This window comes from Python bivittatus, unplaced genomic scaffold (genome assembly GCF_059951505.1).
Source record: "Python bivittatus isolate LINGU-HERP-01145 unplaced genomic scaffold, Pbiv_v1 ctg000680_np1212, whole genome shotgun sequence".
NCBI classification, from domain to species: domain Eukaryota; kingdom Metazoa; phylum Chordata; class Lepidosauria; order Squamata; family Pythonidae; genus Python; species Python bivittatus.
The window spans coordinates 6,191,078-6,210,443 of NW_028277095.1; the positions used below are offsets into that span (position 1 = coordinate 6,191,078).

At 46.8% G+C, this 19,366-nt stretch overlaps 1 protein-coding gene across 7 annotated transcripts in view; it reads left to right on the top strand.

The window, feature by feature from the left end:
- Positions 1 to 19,366, top strand: part of ANK1 (ankyrin 1) — a 105,990-nt gene that overhangs the window by 49,313 nt on the left and 37,311 nt on the right. For all 7 annotated transcript variants that reach the window (XM_025169695.2, XM_088152105.1, XM_088152108.1 and 4 more), the window contains 13 exons: positions 1,253 to 1,450; positions 1,537 to 1,635; positions 3,923 to 4,021; positions 5,269 to 5,367; positions 6,373 to 6,570; positions 7,374 to 7,472; positions 7,568 to 7,666; positions 9,751 to 9,948; positions 12,951 to 13,049; positions 14,460 to 14,558; positions 16,099 to 16,197; positions 18,212 to 18,304; positions 18,399 to 18,471. In XM_025169695.2, the coding sequence (XP_025025463.1) occupies positions 1,253 to 1,450; positions 1,537 to 1,635; positions 3,923 to 4,021; positions 5,269 to 5,367; positions 6,373 to 6,570; positions 7,374 to 7,472; positions 7,568 to 7,666; positions 9,751 to 9,948; positions 12,951 to 13,049; positions 14,460 to 14,558; positions 16,099 to 16,197; positions 18,212 to 18,304; positions 18,399 to 18,471 (1,552 nt within the window). The remainder of the gene's footprint in view (positions 1 to 1,252; positions 1,451 to 1,536; positions 1,636 to 3,922; positions 4,022 to 5,268; positions 5,368 to 6,372; positions 6,571 to 7,373; positions 7,473 to 7,567; positions 7,667 to 9,750; positions 9,949 to 12,950; positions 13,050 to 14,459; positions 14,559 to 16,098; positions 16,198 to 18,211; positions 18,305 to 18,398; positions 18,472 to 19,366) is intronic.

The following is a 19,366-nucleotide window of genomic DNA, read 5'->3' on the forward strand; positions in this document are numbered from 1 at the left end:
GGAGAAACACTTATTTTTATTTATGTAATTTACTTCACTTTCTTACGGTCACAAGCCAGCACATCCGCCTAAAATCCATTATGATTTCTAGACTCAGCAGTAGCAAAGAGGCAATGAAAAATGATCGCTAGCAAGGTTAAAAATGTTTGAAAGTTTTAAAAGGGCTCAGCCCTGTCGGATAGTACGTGTTGCCGCCCTCTCTTAATTGCTAGGCAAAATGGGCCCATGTGCCTGTGATCTGCCAGAAGAAAAGAGGCCCACCTTTTCTCATCCCTCTAGGTTGCCATGGATAAAGCCCTTCGTGGCATAGGGCCTACCTATGATAGCTTCTGCTGGGCTGGTACGTGCTGGCAGAGTTGGATCCCTTTGATTAAGCAGTGTCATTCATTGGAATCCAGGAAGTGTGTCTTCTCTGGAATTCACCAAAGTATAAGAAGAGGGAAGAGGTCCAGCACGTTCAGACTTGCAAGATTCTGTTGTTATAGCCAATCTCAGTAAAAGGTAGTTTTAGCCTTCCTGTGGAGTTGATTTCCTGCTCTGGTCTACCGAGTGGGGCTGTGTCAGGTTCAGCCCAAAGAACTCCACGAGGCAGTACAGTTACGGTTCTACTGTGTTTATTAGCTTCCACCTACAAGACAGAATCTTGCCAGACTGAATCTAAACTTCCCAAGCCAGCAAGCAACACTGCGAATTCCTTAGGGTGGTGCCAGCCTCATCCTCTTCACCTTCCCACGCTCATTCTGGGGGCTAAGGAAATACTTATCTCCCCGAGCGCGGCCTTCGCCATACCATTCCATCACAGGAACGCCCACCTCAGACTCAAGTGACCAAGAGGTGCTAGGCGTTCCCATCTCATAGGGGTCACCTGGCTATGATCTTGACCAAACAGTTGGTGAAGCGCCTCAGATTGCTCCCACAACAAAACTGCTGCGACTTCTTGCCCGCTTAAAGGGAGCTTTATCAGAACAGCTGAGAATATCTTGAAGCTGCCTCAGGTATGGATTGGAGATGAGGGGAAGGCAACGTGATGAAGACATGTCAAAAAAAGAGGTTGCCAGGATAAGTTTATGCCATGGTTAGGTGCATGTGGGGGAAGGTCCTAATCCCAACTTGCAGAGGGAACATCATTGCCTCCAGCATGGTCTGACGCTGCTCCGCCACAGGGCTCCAGGTAACAGCATCCACCTGGCTGCCTGTTCCTTAAGTATCCCTAGTCAGGATAAGATTCTCATGCTCTCTTTCCTTGTTATAGAATGGCCTCTCCCCCATCCACATGGCCTCCCAAGGTGACCACTTGGACTGTGTGCGGCTTCTGCTGCAGTATAACGCTGACATTGATGACATCACATTGGATCACTTGACCCCACTGCATGTGGCTGCCCACTGTGGCCACCACCGGGTGGCCAAGATCCTGCTCGATAAGGGAGCCAAGCCTAATGCGCGGGCACTGGTGAGTTGAGGCCACTGAAATAAGGTGGAGCCAGGCGGTTACCTGCACTGCACAGCTGATTGGGTCTCCTTTTCCTGTCTCTGCAGAACGGCTTCACTCCATTGCACATTGCTTGTAAGAAGAACCACATCCGGGTGATGGAGCTTCTTCTGAAGATGGGGGCCTCCATTGAGGCCGTCACGGAGGTAACTTGGAGCATTGTGCATTCAGGACGGCACATTCGTGGTTGGACACGGGATGGAGTTTGCCATGGTTTCCCCATTGACATGGATGGATGTGGGCAAATATAAGCAAGGTTTAATGAAGTGATAGAAGAGTTTTAAAGAAAAGACAGTTCAGATTAAGATGGTAGAACTATTATTGTCCCATTATGCCAAGAGTAGCATCTCAGCCATGTAAGTAATCCTACCAAATGTGGATTTCCCTCCACATGTGCTATTGAATACATTCTTGTCCACTGCCCAGCTGTGGCGGATTGCAGCAGAGGGCAAGGCTATCAGGAAGGAGGGGGTGCATTCCAGGAAGGGCAAGGAGACAAAAGACAACACAGTCCGGAGATAGAGCGTGGGAAACGAAAGATAGCCAACTCCCTAGAATCTCCCAGGGTATACCCACTAGTTGCAATAGTATAGATGTAGTCTGGCAAGATTCTGTCTATAAGGTGTAAGCAAATAAAGAAACTGAACTCAATTAGACTGTTTCCACCATTGTTCTTGGGCTGGGCCAACCAGTGGTGCCATGTTGTAAGCAGCAAAATTTTCCACTTCTCTACCATCTTTCTGCTACACTTCGTTTCTTCAATGGAGGGACTGCATGTCTGTCTGACCTCTGTCTCTCAGTTCCCATGTGATGCAGTGAAAGAGAGCTCCCAAACCTTTGCAATCTGCAGTTGGTGAGGACAAAGTGAAGGAAAACCAGGTTACATTTCTGGCGCTTGAACATCGAATGGGTTGTAAGGTGGCTTATGGAGCTTCTCCAGAAGACAAATTTCCCAGAAGGCATTTCAAAGATATCTAAATTTAATGACCTGAAAAGAAGTAGAGCCCTTTTTCCACAAAGCACTTGGGCCATCTTCTAGTTGATGGCTAAATTGGGTTGAGGCAAAGAGACTACCCCAAGGTCACCCAGTGGGTTTCCATAGCTGAAGGTGGACTTGAACCTGGATCTCCCAGCTCCTAGAACAGCACTTTTACCACTGTGCCACATTGCCTATATTCAGGGCTGAGCCTAACTAACTTGGCTAGCTTCAGGCAGACCAAATATTAGAGCTTGTTGGCCGTGCTCAATGGCAGTGGAAGGGGAAGAGTAGAAGCTTCACTAGGATCGAAATGCCTGTCTAAAGCAGCTTTCCCAAAATAATACTCTCTAGAGCAGCGTTTCTCAACCTTGACCACTTTAAGATGTGTGGACTTCCACTCCCAGAATTCCCCAGCCAGCCATGCTGGCTGGGGAATTCTGGGAGTGGAAGTCCACACATCTTCAAGTCGCCAAGGTTGAGGAACCCTGCGTTACAGCATTTTCAGTTGCTTCATTATCTGAACTTTAATTTAAAAATTAAATTATGAATCCCTTGCCTCCTGGATTGTAAAAATTATTATGGGGGGCTTTGTATAGGACAGAAAAATATCAGAGGGACAAACTGGATCAGGCCAAGGGTCTATCTCAACTTTGAGCATTTGATACCTTCCAGATGTTGGATACCAATTCTTCTGGTCCCCAGTTGCAAAGTCCGTGGTAATTGAGAATTTTGGAAGCTGAACTCCACCAAATCTGTTAGGGGAAACTCGTATATTAATTCAGGATACAAATAGGACCAGGAATTCCACAAGGAAAGCTAAAAGTCAATAGCTGTTTCCATTGTGGTGGTGTTAATATTCAGAGACAGAACCAGTGAGGTGTGATGGTTAAGCTGTAGGACTAGTTGCTGGAAGAAGCATGGAAGCCCCCAGAATGACTTTGGGACAATCTCTCTCAGCCAAGCCTACCTCACAGGGTTGTTGTGGAGTAAAATTGGAAGAAAGCATGCCAGGTTTTGCCACTTGGAGTTCTTTAAAAAAAAGTTAGGACACAAATCAAGCGAAAAGCAAGTTTACCCTGAACAAGAGTATTCTGCTTAAACATCCAGGTTAATAGCATCAGAAGACCTTTCAGCTTTCGTGAATGGTTAACGGTGCATTCAGATATCTTAAATTTGTTCTAAATCAGAATTACCCATTCTGGGAGCCATTTCTGACCCGATCTCCCGATCAGTACTTTGTATGACGTTGAAGGAAAAATGAGGCGGCATATAAAGAATCTTACAACCGAAATCTTTGAGGTTTTCTTGGCTGGTTTCCTTTCAGTTCCTTTGGAAGGCATTGGAAAGGCATCCCTTTCCTAACTACAGCATGCAGAAAAATGGGCATACAAATACCGAATTAGAATTCATGTATTTATGCATTCATTTTCTCTCTTTTTCTCTGCAATCGACAGTCGGGCCTCACGCCTCTTCACGTGGCCTCCTTCATGGGAAACCTTTCCGTTGTCAAGATCCTGCTCCAACGTGGAGCCTCCCCCAACGTTTCCAATGTGGTGAGCCAAGAGTAAAAAAAATCTCCAGAAGTGTTGAGACCACGGAGGAAATTAGGAGCGTCTAAGCAAGATTTGTTTTAGCGCAGAAATGTTTTAGCAATGGTTCCCCCCTTCGCCCACTATCTCTGAATCTCTCCAAGAAGTAGTTTTTGGAACTGCTCAATCTTCCTGTTGGAAAAGGCACCCTTAGGGTTAGGATGCAAAGATCCAGCAAGGGGATTGTCTGCTTTTTTCTGCCTAACATTTTCATCTCAGAAAGCTGCACAGCCTGCTTAGGACCTGGATGGGAGACCACCAGGGAATGTCAGAGTTGGGGATTAGGCTGGGAAATCAAAAAAACATTCCAGAAGAAAGCAATGGCAAATTATCGCTGTATTTTTGGCAAGAAACTGCATGGAGGTGGTTGTGAAGTTCCCTAAGGGTCAATTTGAGGGAAATGTTACTTTTTTACCGGAACCCAGCAGATAGATAAAAGTTAGATTAGAAAGGGAAGAAAGTGGAAGGAATGTATAACTCCTTCAATATCTAAGCTTAATTATTTGCTGGGTACCAATGTCCCTGGTCTAGAGCGTTTCAAATGGTGGTGTCTTTGGTCTCACACAAAGTATTCAGAGTAATGAATATCAGTGGTGGTGCTGCATTCAAGCAACACACTTCACTGCCCGGTTGTTTAAAAACTTTAGCAGTTGTGTTTTCACAACAAGCTGAGTTTGGTTACAGTTAACCTTCGTTCGGCTTCTTGTGGCTTGGCGTGTCATATAAATCCAGCCCGTTTGATTAGTTTACCTGTCAAAATATTGTGTCATCCAGAAAATGGGTTAATTCAAGATAAGTGGGTTGTATGATAACAACTGGGAATATAGTTCTAATCTAACTTTTATCTATCTGCTGGGTTCCTGTAAAAAAGTAACATTTCCCTCAAATTGACCCTTGGGGAACTTCCCAACTACATCCGTATAGTTTCTTGCCAAAAATACAGTGGCAATTTGCCATTGCTTTCTTCTGGAATGTTTTTTTGATTTCCCAGTCTAATCCCCAACTCTGAAATTCCCTGGTGGTCTCCCATCCAGGCCCTAAGCAGGTCGGACCCTGTGCAGCTTCCTGAGATGAAAATGTTAGGCAGAAAAAAGCAGACAATCCCCTTGCGGGATCTTTGCAACTTTGAATTCTGATGGAGGCTGATGGGAATTTTTCTCAGCTACAGATGTTCTCTGGAACGGCTTTTTCTTCTTCTTTTCTTTGCGCAGAAAGTAGAGACGCCCCTCCACATGGCAGCTCGAGCCGGGCATAGTGAGGTAGCTAAATATCTGCTCCAGAACAAAGCCAAGGTCAATGCCACAGCTAAGGTGGGTACCTGTCTGTCTTTGAGGTCAGTAAGTCACAGCCTCAACACCAGTGAATGGATGGCTTCGTCCTTCTCGGTGTGGCAACGTCGCCCAATTCAGGCCTGCGGGAAACCAAGTGGAATTGGTATTCTCGTTAAGTCTTTGTTTTAACTTTTAATTAAACGACAAAAGCCAAGCTTCCAACTTTTGTCTTTGCTGGAAGGGGGAAAAAAAGGGAGAGCAGAAACTTGTGGGTTTTGGTGGGAGGCAACTCCAGTGTTATGAGATAGATTAGGTAACAGTCATACGTAAAACCTGACTTCCTCTCCCTAATTTATGTTATTGGCTATATTAGGAGTTTTAACCTGAAGGGCGATTTCAAGCTCGCCTGTTCGAACTCCTGTTCTGTGCAAGGGCAGAAACTCACAGCATTGAATTAGGCATTCTGAAAAATTAACCTTCCCTTATTAAAAGGAGGGGGGGGAAGGTCTGCATTATGATTCTGATCCTTAAGGCTATGCAGATTGGCGTAAGAGCCCGTGAAAATGGTGCTAGGCATTCCAGGCTGCAGTCATACAGTGAGGCGCACTGATCTGTGTGGCAGGCTGATGCAGGGTAAATGTGCAGAGAGTATGGATCCATAAAATGTGCAGTCTGCTGAGTTGAGGAGCTGAGTACACACAGCATACTAGGCGCAGTTAACCAAGTGCCGTTGCTGCATTCATAAAATAAGTAACCTTACGGAATAATGCAATGGCCTGATTTGCACGACATACTCAGATAAAGTTATTGCTGTGTTCCTGGAACCTGCTGGATCAAAACCAACCCAGTCCCTAGCCTGGCGCATTGCATAAACCCAGCCAGCTTATCACCGTTTGGCGCGTGGGTTCTCTTGGGCAGAATCTCGACCTTCATTGTGCAAGACAGGCCCACAGCCTCCTTTGGGGCAGTGTGGAAAAAATAGGCCTTTTCAGGCAGTGCCGCGCAACGAGCTGGGACAAGAGATGCGTGTCTTTCCCATTTCAGGATGATCAGACGCCCTTGCACTGCGCCAGCCGCCTTGGGCACTGTGCCATGGTGAAGCTGCTCCTGGAGAGTGGTGCTGACCCTGACCTCTCCACAACCGCCGGACACACGCCACTGCACATCACAGCCCGCGAGGGGCACCTGGACTGTGTTTGTGCCCTCCTGGACAAAGAGGCATCCCAGACTGCCATGACCAAGGTTGAGAAAGAAGGCTTTGTTGCCCCTTCCCTTCCCTTCCCTTCCCTTCCCTTCCCTTCCCTTCCCTTCCCTTCCCTTCCCTTCCCTTCCCTTCCCTTCCCTTCCCTTCCCTTCCCTTCCCTTCCCTTCCCTTCCCTTCCCTTCCCTTCCCTTCCCTTCCCTTCCCTTCCCTTCCCTTCCCTTCCCTTCCCTTCCCTTCCCTTCCTTCCTTCCTTCCTTCCTTCCTTCCTTCCTTCCTTCCTTCCTTCCTTCCTTCCTTCCTTCCTTCCTTCCTTCCTTCCTTCCTTCCTTCCTTCCTTCCTCTTCCTCTTCCTTCCCCTTTACCTTCTTCATCCATTTATCACCTTCCCCTTCTTATTACAGGAGAAATTGTGCTTATTCCTTTAATTGCTGAAGTTCTGCTCAGAGATCTTCTAAACCAGTTCTCATTCAATTTAGTGAAAAAGAATTGACTTGCTTGTTAACTTACAGTGGGGCCAAAGGTCCGCCCTGTGCCCTGCCAAGGGAGAGCCCTGCCCTGCAAAATAGTGGGGGACATTCTCCATCCCTGACAGACTTTGGGGAAACTGTGCACCCAGTTTCCCTGCTGGCCACCTGAATGAAGATTTTTGAAAGGCTGCTTGGGCTCTGTTCCTTGTTTTCCCACCACTGCATTTTTGTTTCGGCTTTTCACTTCTTCCTGGAAGGCAGAGGCTGCGGTTGGGGGTCCCTGGGTGAGCAGAGAGGTCTGGGCCAGAGTGAGGCTGCCCAGAGAAGGGGCCTCCCTGTGCCCCCAGCTGCTGACACTCCCTCTTTCTCCCCAGAAAGGATTTACCCCTCTCCACGTTGCTTCCAAATACGGGAAAGTAGATGTTGCTGAGGTTCTGCTACAGCACAACAGCCAGCCCAACGCGGCAGGGAAGGTGGGTATACGGGCCTGGCCTTGCGGTGGGTGGGAGGTGCCCCTGCCCTCGGTGGGCCCTGCCACTCATCTGCCTTTTTTCTGCCTCCTCTCCAGAACGGCCTGACGCCTCTGCACGTTGCCGTCCACCACAACAATTTGGATATAGTCAAAGTGTTGCTCCCCAAGGGAGCATCCCCACACAGCGTGGCTTGGGTAAGACACATCTCTTCCCAAAGGCTCCCTCCTGGCTGGGGTTGGAGGGGTCTGCAAGGGTGCATGGAGGGCAGTCCTGAGAGTGCCCTGTCCTGCCTGTCCCCCCGCAGCATGGGGCAACCGCCTAAAACAACGGTGAGAACCGCATGGGCCATACACAGCCAACCCCCAGCCCTCCGGTTGCAGCCGTGGGATTCTGTTGTCTGATGTGGGTTAGCAAAAATGAGAGAGTGTTAGATGTCCAGTTTGTGCTGTTAACAGGCATTGCCTAGTTATGGGATCTGTTACATTCTCCCTTTTTAAGTTCTTGGCATCCCCTGAACAAACAGCAGCAGTCTGGAGAGGGGGGCCTTCTCCACCAGGGAAGAGGAATGTCCCATAAGCTGCTGAGTGTCCACCGCTGTCTGGAAATCTCATCCCAAAGAGTTGTAAGAGTTATATCGACCTTGAGCAGTGTTTCTCATCCTTGGCAGCTCTAAGATGTGTGGACTTCAACTCCCAGAAAACCACATCGAGGAGAGTCGGTGCCACCAGGCAATGGAAAATGGGGTTAGACCCCAAGGTGCCTGGAAATGCTGACTGATAGAAATGTTCCTTATTGCAGGGTTCCTCAACCTTGGCAACTTTAAGACGGGGGACTTCAACTCCCAGAATTCCCTTGCTGGCTGGGGAATTCTGGAAGTTGAAGTCCCCCGTCTTAAAGTTGCCAAGGTTGAGGAACCCTGCCTTACTGGAATGTTACACAAAAATGAGATGATAACATCCAATTCAACATCAAATATGATGACATAAATCAATTTCCTGATTAGAGCATGGATCCAAGAAAACCCTTTTTAAATGAAGCTAGAGTGAAGACCCCCGAGCAGGAGTATCTGCAGGGGGAATCAAAGAAATCCAGAGGGCACCATGGCTGTGTAATCAACACCTTTTAAAGATGCATTGCATAATATATGTAAAAAGGAGCAAGCCTTGGATCACGCGGTCATGGCTGTCCTCTTGACTCTTTGGGTTCCCCCACCACACCCCTGCCCCAGTGCTACTTGGAAATCTTTTTCAAATCTTTTTTTTTTTGCTATGCCAGCAATAGCCATGTTCCCAGGATAAGGAATGGCATAATCTCTCTTCTGATCCATTGCCGGACTACAAGTGACATCACAGGAAGGAGCAAATCTGAAGGGGGGGGAATTTTTTTTGGTGTTTTGGGGGGGTGAAGGGAGGGAATTGAAGCCAGAGGCCACTGGGAGCCCTCTCTCCAAAAAACCCCACAGCCCCCCAATGGCCCAAAATTTCACCACCGCAATTTGGTGCAAAAGGACTGAACGTCGGGGGTGCAATTTCAGGCTCTGTTGGGGTTTGGTTTCATTTTTTAAAGCATGGAAGTGGCAAAAGAAAAACAGCGAGAAGATGCCCACCTAAAAACTTTCCGAGGGGCAGGTGCCCTCAAGAGGGCGATGAGCAAGCAGCTTTCCATCTAACCTCTCTGATTGTTATGATTTTTTTTTCTTTTTAATTTACTATGCTTATTCCTATGTACTTTTAATTTACTTTTTATACCCTGTAACTCCTGGGAGGCCACCTGTCTGCTTCAGCGACAACTCAGTAAAATTTAGGATAGGACTCAAGAACGGGAAAAGGGAAGAAGAGACAGCCAGTGCTTGGAAGTGGAGAAGCTGGTTAAGGGCAAAGGACTCAGACGCATTAGGGACATCATAGCTGGGACTGCAGTTCTGAGACTGGCAAAGCCTGGCCGAATGAGCAGGGATGGACAAGGCTAGGAAATGTCCAGGAGACTAGCATGGAAAGCAGAGAGGGGTGCAGTCCAGGAGCCCAGCAGCATAGATTACTGCTCATCCTGGGACTATTCTCCAAGTGCTGGAAACCTAAGAGCTGATCAGAGGCAGGGTGGAGGAACGACACCCCTGGGCTCTCCAGAGTTTGGAATCCGCCTCCTGCAGTTCTCTCCTGGCCCCAGCAGCCCTGGTGGACCACAAACGGGCTCGGTTCTAGCTCCGCAGGACCAAAGGCTTGGAGGCGTGTGACCTTCTGATGTCTCTGCAACTTTCCTGATGGTCTCTCTCTGACAGAACGGATACACCCCTTTGCACATCGCAGCCAGGCAGAACCAGATGGAGGTGGCCTGCAGCCTGCTGCAGTATGGTGCTTCTGCCAATGCCGAATCCACGCAAGGAGTGACCCCGCTACACCTGGCGGCCCAGGAGGGCCACGCGGACATGGTGGTGCTGCTCCTCTCCAAGCAGGCGAATGGCAACTTTGGGAACAAGGTGAGTAGACCTTCTTCTTGGTTGTCCCCTCAGAAGGATGGTGGGGACTTGGGGAAGGGCTGAGAGGACCGTGAAGGTCTCCATCTCTTCTGATCAGGATAAGGTGAGAAGCTGTTTTATTCTGTTCTCATGGAGGAGAAGTTTTTCAGCAGGAATTAATCAGGAAAGCTATAATGCACCTTCCAGGTTCAGGAACGGCATATTTTTTTAGAAAGGGATGATGGGGGAATAAGAAAGAAATTGCCTAGTATGGAATAACTTAGTTCGTTGCAGTCTATCCTGATTGGCAGGGGTTCTTCTAAGCATACCTCAAGATTCCCAGGACAATTTGAACCTTCTGCATGTAAAGACTCAAACTAACCTCTCCGTGATCATGTTCTTCTCATGAGCATCTAAATGGCCCTTGGAGGAGTTAGAATGTGGGATCAACTGGAGCTTCATTCTGGCTTATTTGGGTTAGGACATGGCCCACAAGGCTCTACTATTAATATTTTTTTTCCAGGAGGATTTATTTCTGCAAAGGGTCATTAGAGGACATTGTTATGTTTTGCAACACTTCCTCTAATGGGAAGAGGGATTGCTGAAAAACAGTTCTATCATACAATTAAAATACAGGTAGTTCTCGACTTGCAACCGTTCATTTAATGACTGTTTGAAGTTATAATGGTGCTGAAAAAAGTGACTTATGACCAGTCCACTACACTTGCATTGCAGTATTCCCCCATAGGCCCGTGATCAAAATTTGGGCACTTGGCAACTGGCATGTATTTATGACAGTTGCAGCGTCCCAGGGTCACATGATTGCCATTTGTGACCTTTCCAGAGGGCTTCTGACAAGCAAAGTCAATGGGGGGAGAAGGATTCCCTTAATGACCACGACAAAAAAGGTCGTAAAATTGGGTGCGATTCACTTAATAACTGCATCACTTAGCAAGGGAGGTTTTGGTCGCAATTGTGGTTGTAACTCAAGGATTACTACAGGTAATGTTCAGAATGCAATCTCTAAGAGAATTACTACAGATTTCTAAGAGATAATTCAATTAAATAAATGCAAATTCAGAGTAGTCCAGTTCTCATTATCCTGTTGTTTCTGCTTATTTGATAATTTTTTTTTCTCCCCACCAGTCCTATGGGGAAGAAAAAATTGGGGTGGCCCCTCACTGCCATTGTCACCTTTTTCATTCTCTAGTCCAGTGTTTCTCAACCTCAGCAACTTTAAGATGCGTGGATGTCTACTCCCAGAATTCCCCAGCCAGCATGCTTGCTGGGGAATTCTGGGAATTGACGTCCATACTTCTTCAAGCATGCTGGCTGGGGATTCTGGAAGCTGATGTCCACCCATCTTAAAGCATGCTGGCTGAGGAATTCTGGGAGCAGACTGTTCAAGTTAGGGTTAGGGTTAAAGTTACGCGTGAAAGTTGCTGAGGTTGAGAAACACTGCTCTAGTCAGGTTTGCAAATATCTAAGAACCAAATCTAGTCAATTTCGTAACCCTTCCACAGTTTCATACTAAGTAAGACACACTGACTTCACTTTCCTTGCCTCTACAAGTGCCAAATGCCTTTCTCTAACAGCATCCTATGAATACAGCTGATAGTGTCACAACAGAAACACATTGGCAATTGCCCCAAAGACCTCTTGTAAAAGTAGTACGGGGAAAAAGATTTTTGAGAGAGAGAAAACAGTCAGGAGGATGGGTTAAAGCATGCATCAGATGTCCAATGAGTGAGGCAGTCATCGCACCAGTGATATTGCTGAACATCTTTCCCTGCTTTAAGGCATGTGCTTTGGATGACCCAATGGAGGGAATTCGTTGCTTTATTGCTCTTTATTTGTGGGTTTTCTATAAACATCATCTTTTTGGCCACTGTTGGAGGAGATCAAATTCTCTTCTCAACAGCAGCGTTCCTCTTCAGTTCATGTGCCGCCAGTTTATACTAAAAACAAAGATTTGCCATAGAGCCCCTTTTCATTAAAAATAAAATGAAATCGAGTGAAGAAGCAGCATCTGTACTACGTCTCTTTAGTCCAAGTCCAACGCCCAAACTACTGTATCGCATTGGTGACAACTTGTTAAAATGCCCGTTCATTCCTAGATTCTCTTAGCAGCTCTCAGAGAGCAGAGGGGACTCGTGGCTGCATTGGGGCCATATTTGATGGCTTGGAAATTGGCTTGCATTTGTGGGATCCTGGAGAAAACCTCTGCACATAAGGGATTTCTCAGAGCCCGGGAAGGAGAATGGCGATTGGCAAAATGTATCTGGGCAGGAAAATCTGCCCATTCCTGCCATATGAGTGAAGTGAGTAGGAATCTCCCCTTCAAGAGCTGGTCAGAAAGAAGAGCGAAGAATCTGCACCTCAAGAAACTAATGATAAATGAGGTGCTACAGTAGACATGGCAGGTTTCCAAGATTCTGTAAGAAGAGTCTAGGATGGTGTTGTCCAAACTTGGCCACTTTAAGATGAGTGGACTTCAACTCCCAGAATTCCCCAGCCAGCCATGCTGGCTGGGGAATTCTGGGAGTTGAAGTCCACTCATCTTAAAGTGGCCAAGTTTGGACAACACTGGTCTAGGATGGCAAAAAAATCAGGAGTCTGGTAGCGCTTTTTCCAGCTAATAAGTGTTATTTAAAAGCCTACGCTTTTGGGAGTTCCAGCTCGCTTCCTCAGATCCTACATCAGTTTAGCCACCCTGTCCATCTGATAAAATTTGGTAGTTGGAAAAGGGGCTATTTTCCCTCTTTTCTTCCAAGGTACTATAACACAATACCTGTTTTCCTTTCCATGCATCTGGTTAATAAGACCCTGTGAAAATGTAGCCTTTTGGCTGTGAGTGGCTAGTAGGGACTTGATAGGCCCAGTCGTTTCGGCTGCACCTGGAACAGCTGACGTTCCACAAAGCTTTGGTTGGGTGGCACGCAGTGAGGAAGCACGCCAAGAATCGTCATGACAGCCATTTCCGGAGTCCTCCTTGTGCAACTTGGATTTGTTTTTCATTGCAGAGCGGCCTCACCCCCCTCCACCTGGCGGCACAGGAGGGACACGTCCAGGTGGCAGACAACCTGCTGAGGCATGGAGTCCAAGTGGATGCAACGACTCGGGTGAGTCCCCTTGGTCTCCCCAAGGCCAGCCCCCCTGGGGGAGGAGCCAGAAAACTGTTAGCATGGGGCCAAAATATGTGGGTGAAGGCAGAGAGGCAGGGAGTGTAATGAGCTGAGATGGGATAGCTGGTCCTGATAGTTTACACTCCACTCTTGCAAGGATGGGAGAGAAGAATATCTCCCATCTTGACATTACTCTTGGTTCCATCACTTCTGCCCATAAGTTGGGCATTTTTTTCACAACTGGGAGGATCCATTTCTAACCCCCACCCCCATTTTGGTTGGTTTCAAGAGCCAGAGGGGCAGAAATCTGGGGCAACAATTAAGGGACCAAATGAGTGCCTTAAATCTTGCAGAGGCTTAAGGTACCTGTTTCATGCCTTGTCTTCCCCCAGAACTTGGAAAAAATCATGCTGCTGAAAGTTCGTGTTTTCAGCAGTGCTTTCTGGGGGCAAAGTGACTGAAGGGGGAGTTGTCAAAAAAAGTCAAGATGGTGTCAGTGACCCTATGATCGAAGGCTTGCTCCTTTTTGCATGGATTGCGATGCAATAAAAAAGAGTGGGGCTTTAATTCCACAGGAGCAGGGCTCAAGTCACACAGTTGCAGCTACCATCTTGACTTTTTTGACCCCCCCACCCCATGGATGCCTCTGCAGGGAGCTGCAAAAATTGAACACAGGCTACAGGCTGCCCACGCCTGTTTTTGGATAAGTAAGGGGAGGAGAACATCCTCTAATCCCTTGACATTTTGCATGTCAGCCAATCTATAGAATTAGGAGCAAGAACGTGCCAGGATACAAATTGTTGGACTTCACCAAGTTGGGTTAGTTTTATGCTGGGGATGTGTTCACCTATCGCCCTCGGCCTTGTGGAAGAATTAGCCGATTTTCGAGGTTCACAAAACACATAAACTAACCAGATGGGCTATAAGCCACATCCACACCCACCCATCCAAATCCTAACAAGGTTAACCCTAAGCAAGCTTAGCATTCTTTTTTTTTATTTATGCAATTTGTCTACTGCCTCAATACAGTCAGTGGTGTACAGATACTAATGGCAAAAATACAGCGATAATAAAATGAATAGAATAGAACAGAACAGAACAGAACAGAATAGGAGATACAATACAATTAAAACTAATATTGGTATTGATGGCTCTGTTTCCCTGTTATGTGAATCCATCACCAGAGCCTCGACTAATCAGGTTAAGCATGTTGTGGGAACGTGTTCCCCTTGTGTTTTCCTAAATGTGAGAAGGGGCATGTTCCATTGTCAAAACCACACCTAATGTTTGCCTCAACTAGTCTGGATTAGTTCTGGAGCGGGTTATGGTGGCAGAGAAAAAAGGTGGAGAGGCTGTGAGGCCCAACGGTGGTTGTGAGAACCTGCCCTGTTTACCTCTGCCTTCCAGATGGGCTACACGCCGCTGCACGTGGCTTCTCATTACGGGAATATCAAGCTGGTGAAATTTCTCCTGCAGCATCAGGCTGATGTCAATGCCAAAACCAAGGTATGGAACAGGAATGTCCACGGGGGTAGGTGGAGAGAGGTGGGTCAAAAAAGTCAAGGTGGCAGCAACAACCAGGCGATTGAAGTCCCACCCCTTTGGAAGGGTGTTGCAACCCCTGTAGAAGTGTGGTCTTTTCCTAAGCAGAAATGTCATTTGATGGACAAGGAGGCTAAGCAGTGCGTGATAGAAGGGAGCGCAAGATAATGCAAAAGGCATAATGCCTGGATCATTAGTAGGCCATGATGTGCAACTTTTCTTAGGCTGAGGATCACACTTGGCCTTCCCCCCCCTTTTTTTATTATGTTGTTATAAATCTCGATACATCATGTTGTTTCAGTACGGTAAAGTGCATACAATATTAATTGAAGATTATTGACATTCTATTATTTAGATAGCTTAGAGGGCTGAAATAAAGAGGAAAAGAAGTATTCTGTCCATATTAATTACAATGTAGGATGACCATATTACAAGCATAACATTATTTGACTTTTTCATCCAAAGTTAGCCTTTCAGTGGGGGGGATTCCCAAGAGTTGGGAGGGAGGGGCTAGATAAATAAAAGTGGGTGGGACAGGAGAAAAGGTGCATGCCAAGGATTCTAGAAACTTTTAGAGGCATGAAACCTGTTTCTCCCAACTTCTGGACATCTAAATGTTCTTCAGTATAAATGCCAACATGGCCAACCTTGGCCAAGGTGGCTTTTGCTTATGGACAATTAGAGCTTATAGGCAATTAAATAGCCATAGATTCCCCACCCCTAATTTATTCTATTGTCCTACGGAAGTCTTTCTAATCCCTTTAATATTTGGCTTGCTTTTTGGATGAGACATTTATTCTCCCCAAAGTCTTCCAAGTTTGCAGCACTCCTCGTATAAAATCAAAACAGAATGAAAGCAAAAATGAATTAAATCAGCTCTGTTGGTTGATTTAATAGACAAGTATCCTGTCATCAGGATGTGTCCCTCCCCAAACTTTGGAAATCGGTTGGAAGAACAACGCAATGATATCAGTACAAGTGATCACACCACTCCTATAGTAAATAATCACGTTAACTAATAACAGTAGTTGAAACTCTTGTTAAAATGTGAGACCGTAAGATCATCTCAAATGGGAACGATTAAAAAAAAATTGTAGAAGACACTGAAAAGCCTGCACAAAGGGTGCTGTAGATATTTGTATTCCCCTAAGACAGTTTTGTCCAAATGTGGCCACTTTAAGATGAGTGGACTTCAACTCCCAGAATTCCCCAGCCAGCCATGCTGGCTGGGGAATTCTGGGAGTTGAAGTCCACTTATCTTAAAGTGGCCACGTTTGGACAACACTGCCCTAAGAAAAGGCCACGATCCTGCCTACTTGTCCATCTAAATGTCTTTGCAGATGGACTTAATTTCTATGCCCTTTCAGGTTATCCCAGAAACACCTTGCAATGCAAAGCAACTTGCCTGAACAAGTGTCCTGGGGCAGTTGTGTGCAATGATGGGAACTTCTCCATGACTTTGGCTTGTTGACTGCACTGGTCTTTCTCTCTCTCCCCCTTGCAGCTGGGTTACACTCCTCTCCACCAAGCAGCCCAGCAAGGCCACACCGACATAGTCACCCTTTTGCTGAAGCACGGGGCCTCACCCAATGAAATCAGTTCGGTGAGTGTGCAAATCCAAGGGGCCAAGCGACCAGGCAGCCACTCACCTGCTTGCCCTGCTTTTGTTCCCCATTCCTCGCCCATGGATTGTCCATTTTTCACTGTCCTCTCTGCTTAGCTCATGCATAGCTGAGACATGTGAGTAGAAACCACCCAGAAGCATGGCGCTTGGGCAGGATGAGGGCAAAATGGAAGGTCTGCCTCAGGCATTAAGAGGGGTGCTGTTCTCAGCACGGGGCACCCAGGGATGCCTGTGCAAAGAAAAAGGGATGGAGGGCAGTTTGGCCTGGTTTCAAATTCAGAAGTAACCTGGCTTTGCTGCTGTCTGCATGGCCCCAGTATTGCTGGGCCTGGAGCCTTGCCCTGAGTGGGTGGGCTAACCCAACTTAAGAAATTCAGGTTAGCAATGTGTAAATCTCTGATCTCCATATCCCGTGCTAGCCCAAACCTATAAACTATGTTATGTCTTGACATGCTAGCCTGAATCAAACAATGGGTTAAGACAACAACTGGGCGCCAAACCATAACCTAGTTCCATTGTAGCCTGGTTTTAATGTGTTGGGCAGATGAATCATAAAAATTTGTCTAGGGTTAGGGTTAGGCATTGCCATAGTACACAAACCAACAAAAGCTCTCCAAAACATCTTAAGTAAACCAAAAGACCCAGTAGCCCAAGAACAAAAAACAGGAGTCATCTACCGCATACAGTGTAAGGACTGTAACAGCCACTATGTAGGACAGAAGGCAGAAGACTAGCAGAGCGCGTCCATGAACACCAACTAGCAGTCAGAAGACACGATGAAAAATCCTTAATCTCACAACACATGGACAGACTCAACCATAGTTTCAACTGGGAAACTGTGAGCATCCTAGACCAAGCTAAATCCAAAAACACGGGGGAATTTTTGGAAGCTCGGCATTCAGACAAATCAGCCACCAATAGACACATAGAGATAAACCATATTTACACACCATTCAAAAGAGAAAATAAAAAAGCTAAGAAGGAAACAAAAGAACCAGAACACATCCTCTCCAGCAGCCAACACCCAGATAAGCAGGGATTGACACCAGATGAACAATCAAGCAGAAAACAGTGCTCTAATCAAGGAACTACCAAGGAGAAAACTCACCCCCAGCAACACTGGCAAGGCAAGCTACTGTATATAAACAGGGAGCAAAGCCCACGCTCACTAGCACTGGTGACATTACCTAGTTGGGCAATGAAATGTCTGCAAGAAAACAACCCAGCTCAGAGAGCACCAAGGACTTCACAGTTCAACACTGGACTACAGACATTCTCTTCTATTGGAATCATAAATTAATCAAGCAGGTTGTGTTCACATAATGTGAATGCCACAGAAAAACCTAGCTGAGGGTAAAATGTTCTGCAAATGCAGCTGCTAGGTCCTTGAGTCAGTCAGCCTATTATTAGTCAATTCACCCAGTCACTCCACACATGACTAGAAGCGGTGTATTTCAGATTTAGTCCAGATTCTACTAGCAAATTGATTGATTGATTATGTGCCATCAAGTTGGTGTTGACTGTTAGTGACCACACAGATAGATTTTCCCCAGGAGGATCTGTCTTCAACCTGGTCCTTCAGGACTTCCAACGGTGCACCGCAACTGAGTCCATCCCCCACCTTCCTGCTGGTCTCCCTCTTCTCTTTCTTTCCACCTTTCCCAATATTGTGGATTTCTCAAGGGAGCTGGGTCTTTGCATAATGTGTCCAAAATACGATAATCTAACCCTGGTCATTAGTGTCTCGAGTGAGAATACTAGGCAAGTAGTGAATCGGTCACTGAAACATTTCACCATTGCCAGCGTGTTGATCAGTGTGTGGTTGCTCTGATTTCAACAAGAGATTTGTGCACACCGGTCTGATTTAAGCAGGCTCCCAAATTCAGGTTCGGTGCAGAATTTGGAATGCTTTTTTGAACAGCGGTTGACACACAATCCTGAACAGGGTTGGCGTAAGTGTGAATAAGGAGCACCTTTTTCTGTCTCTCCGCAGAATGGTGCTACACCTTTGGCCATCGCCAAGCGGCTCGGCTACATTTCCGTAACTGACGTGCTGAAAGTGGTCACCGATGAGACCAGCTTCCTGGTGAGTTCCAAACTCAAGCCCTGCCCGGGGGGTGGGGTGGGGGGCTTACAACTTTGGAGGCTTCCCCTCCCACCTGACCTGTTGCTTCTTGCAGTCATTAAGTGACAAGCATCGGATGAGTTTTCCAGAGACGGTGGATGAGACTCTGGATGTGTCTGAGGATGAAGGTGAGGTCTAGAGGGGGTTGCGTTGACTTGCTCCATGTACTGGGTGGGCAAGAGCATCACTGACAGCTGCCTCCCTTTTTGGGGAAGGAGGGAATCCCTTAATGGTGTTGACGATGACCTACTATTTACAAGTATTTTCTGCCCTTCATCCTCATTGGACGGGAAAGAGGACAAATGTAACTGAATTGATCTTCCTTTTCCTGCTTGATTAAAAAAAGTCCAACCCTTGTTCCATTCTGGTCCCCTTTCTGCAACATTCATTCTTCAGACTGGCTTTGGCTATCGCAGTGTTTCCCAACCTCGGCGGCTTTAAGATGTGTGGACTTCAACTCCCAGAATTCCCCAGCCAGCCATGCTGGCTGGGGAATTCTGGGAGTTGAAGTCCACACATCTTAAAGCCGCCGAGGTTGAGAAACACTGGTCTATAGGATAGGGTCAGAATTCCAGTTCTTTGCACTCAGTGGGGTGGGTTCCCCCTTCCTTCCGTCGAACAAAATATTCCAGTTTTGCAGCGGAACAATTCCCATACCTGCATAACAACGAAGCATGAACATGAGCCCCATGCTTGCCAGGGCATGTAAAAAGTTTAGGATAGGGGGCCAGATCCATTCTCTTTCTGAGAATTTCCACTTACAATTCAACAAAACAATTCCTAGCCTCCAGCAAGGAAATGATACGTTCGGACAGGTTTCGGCAAGATCTGCTGAAACCCCGAAGCGAGGCAGAAGCTGTGCAAGATTTTCAGTGTTCAGAAACTGGGATCTTTGTTCCCTGAAGACCTTCTGCCCCTGGCATGGAGGCCTCCACAGAAGGAGGACAAATGACCAAAGCAGTGTGGCAGGGTTGTGATGCAAGTTCTGCCCCCCCCCCTTTTGTTTTTCCTCGTTTTCTTTTT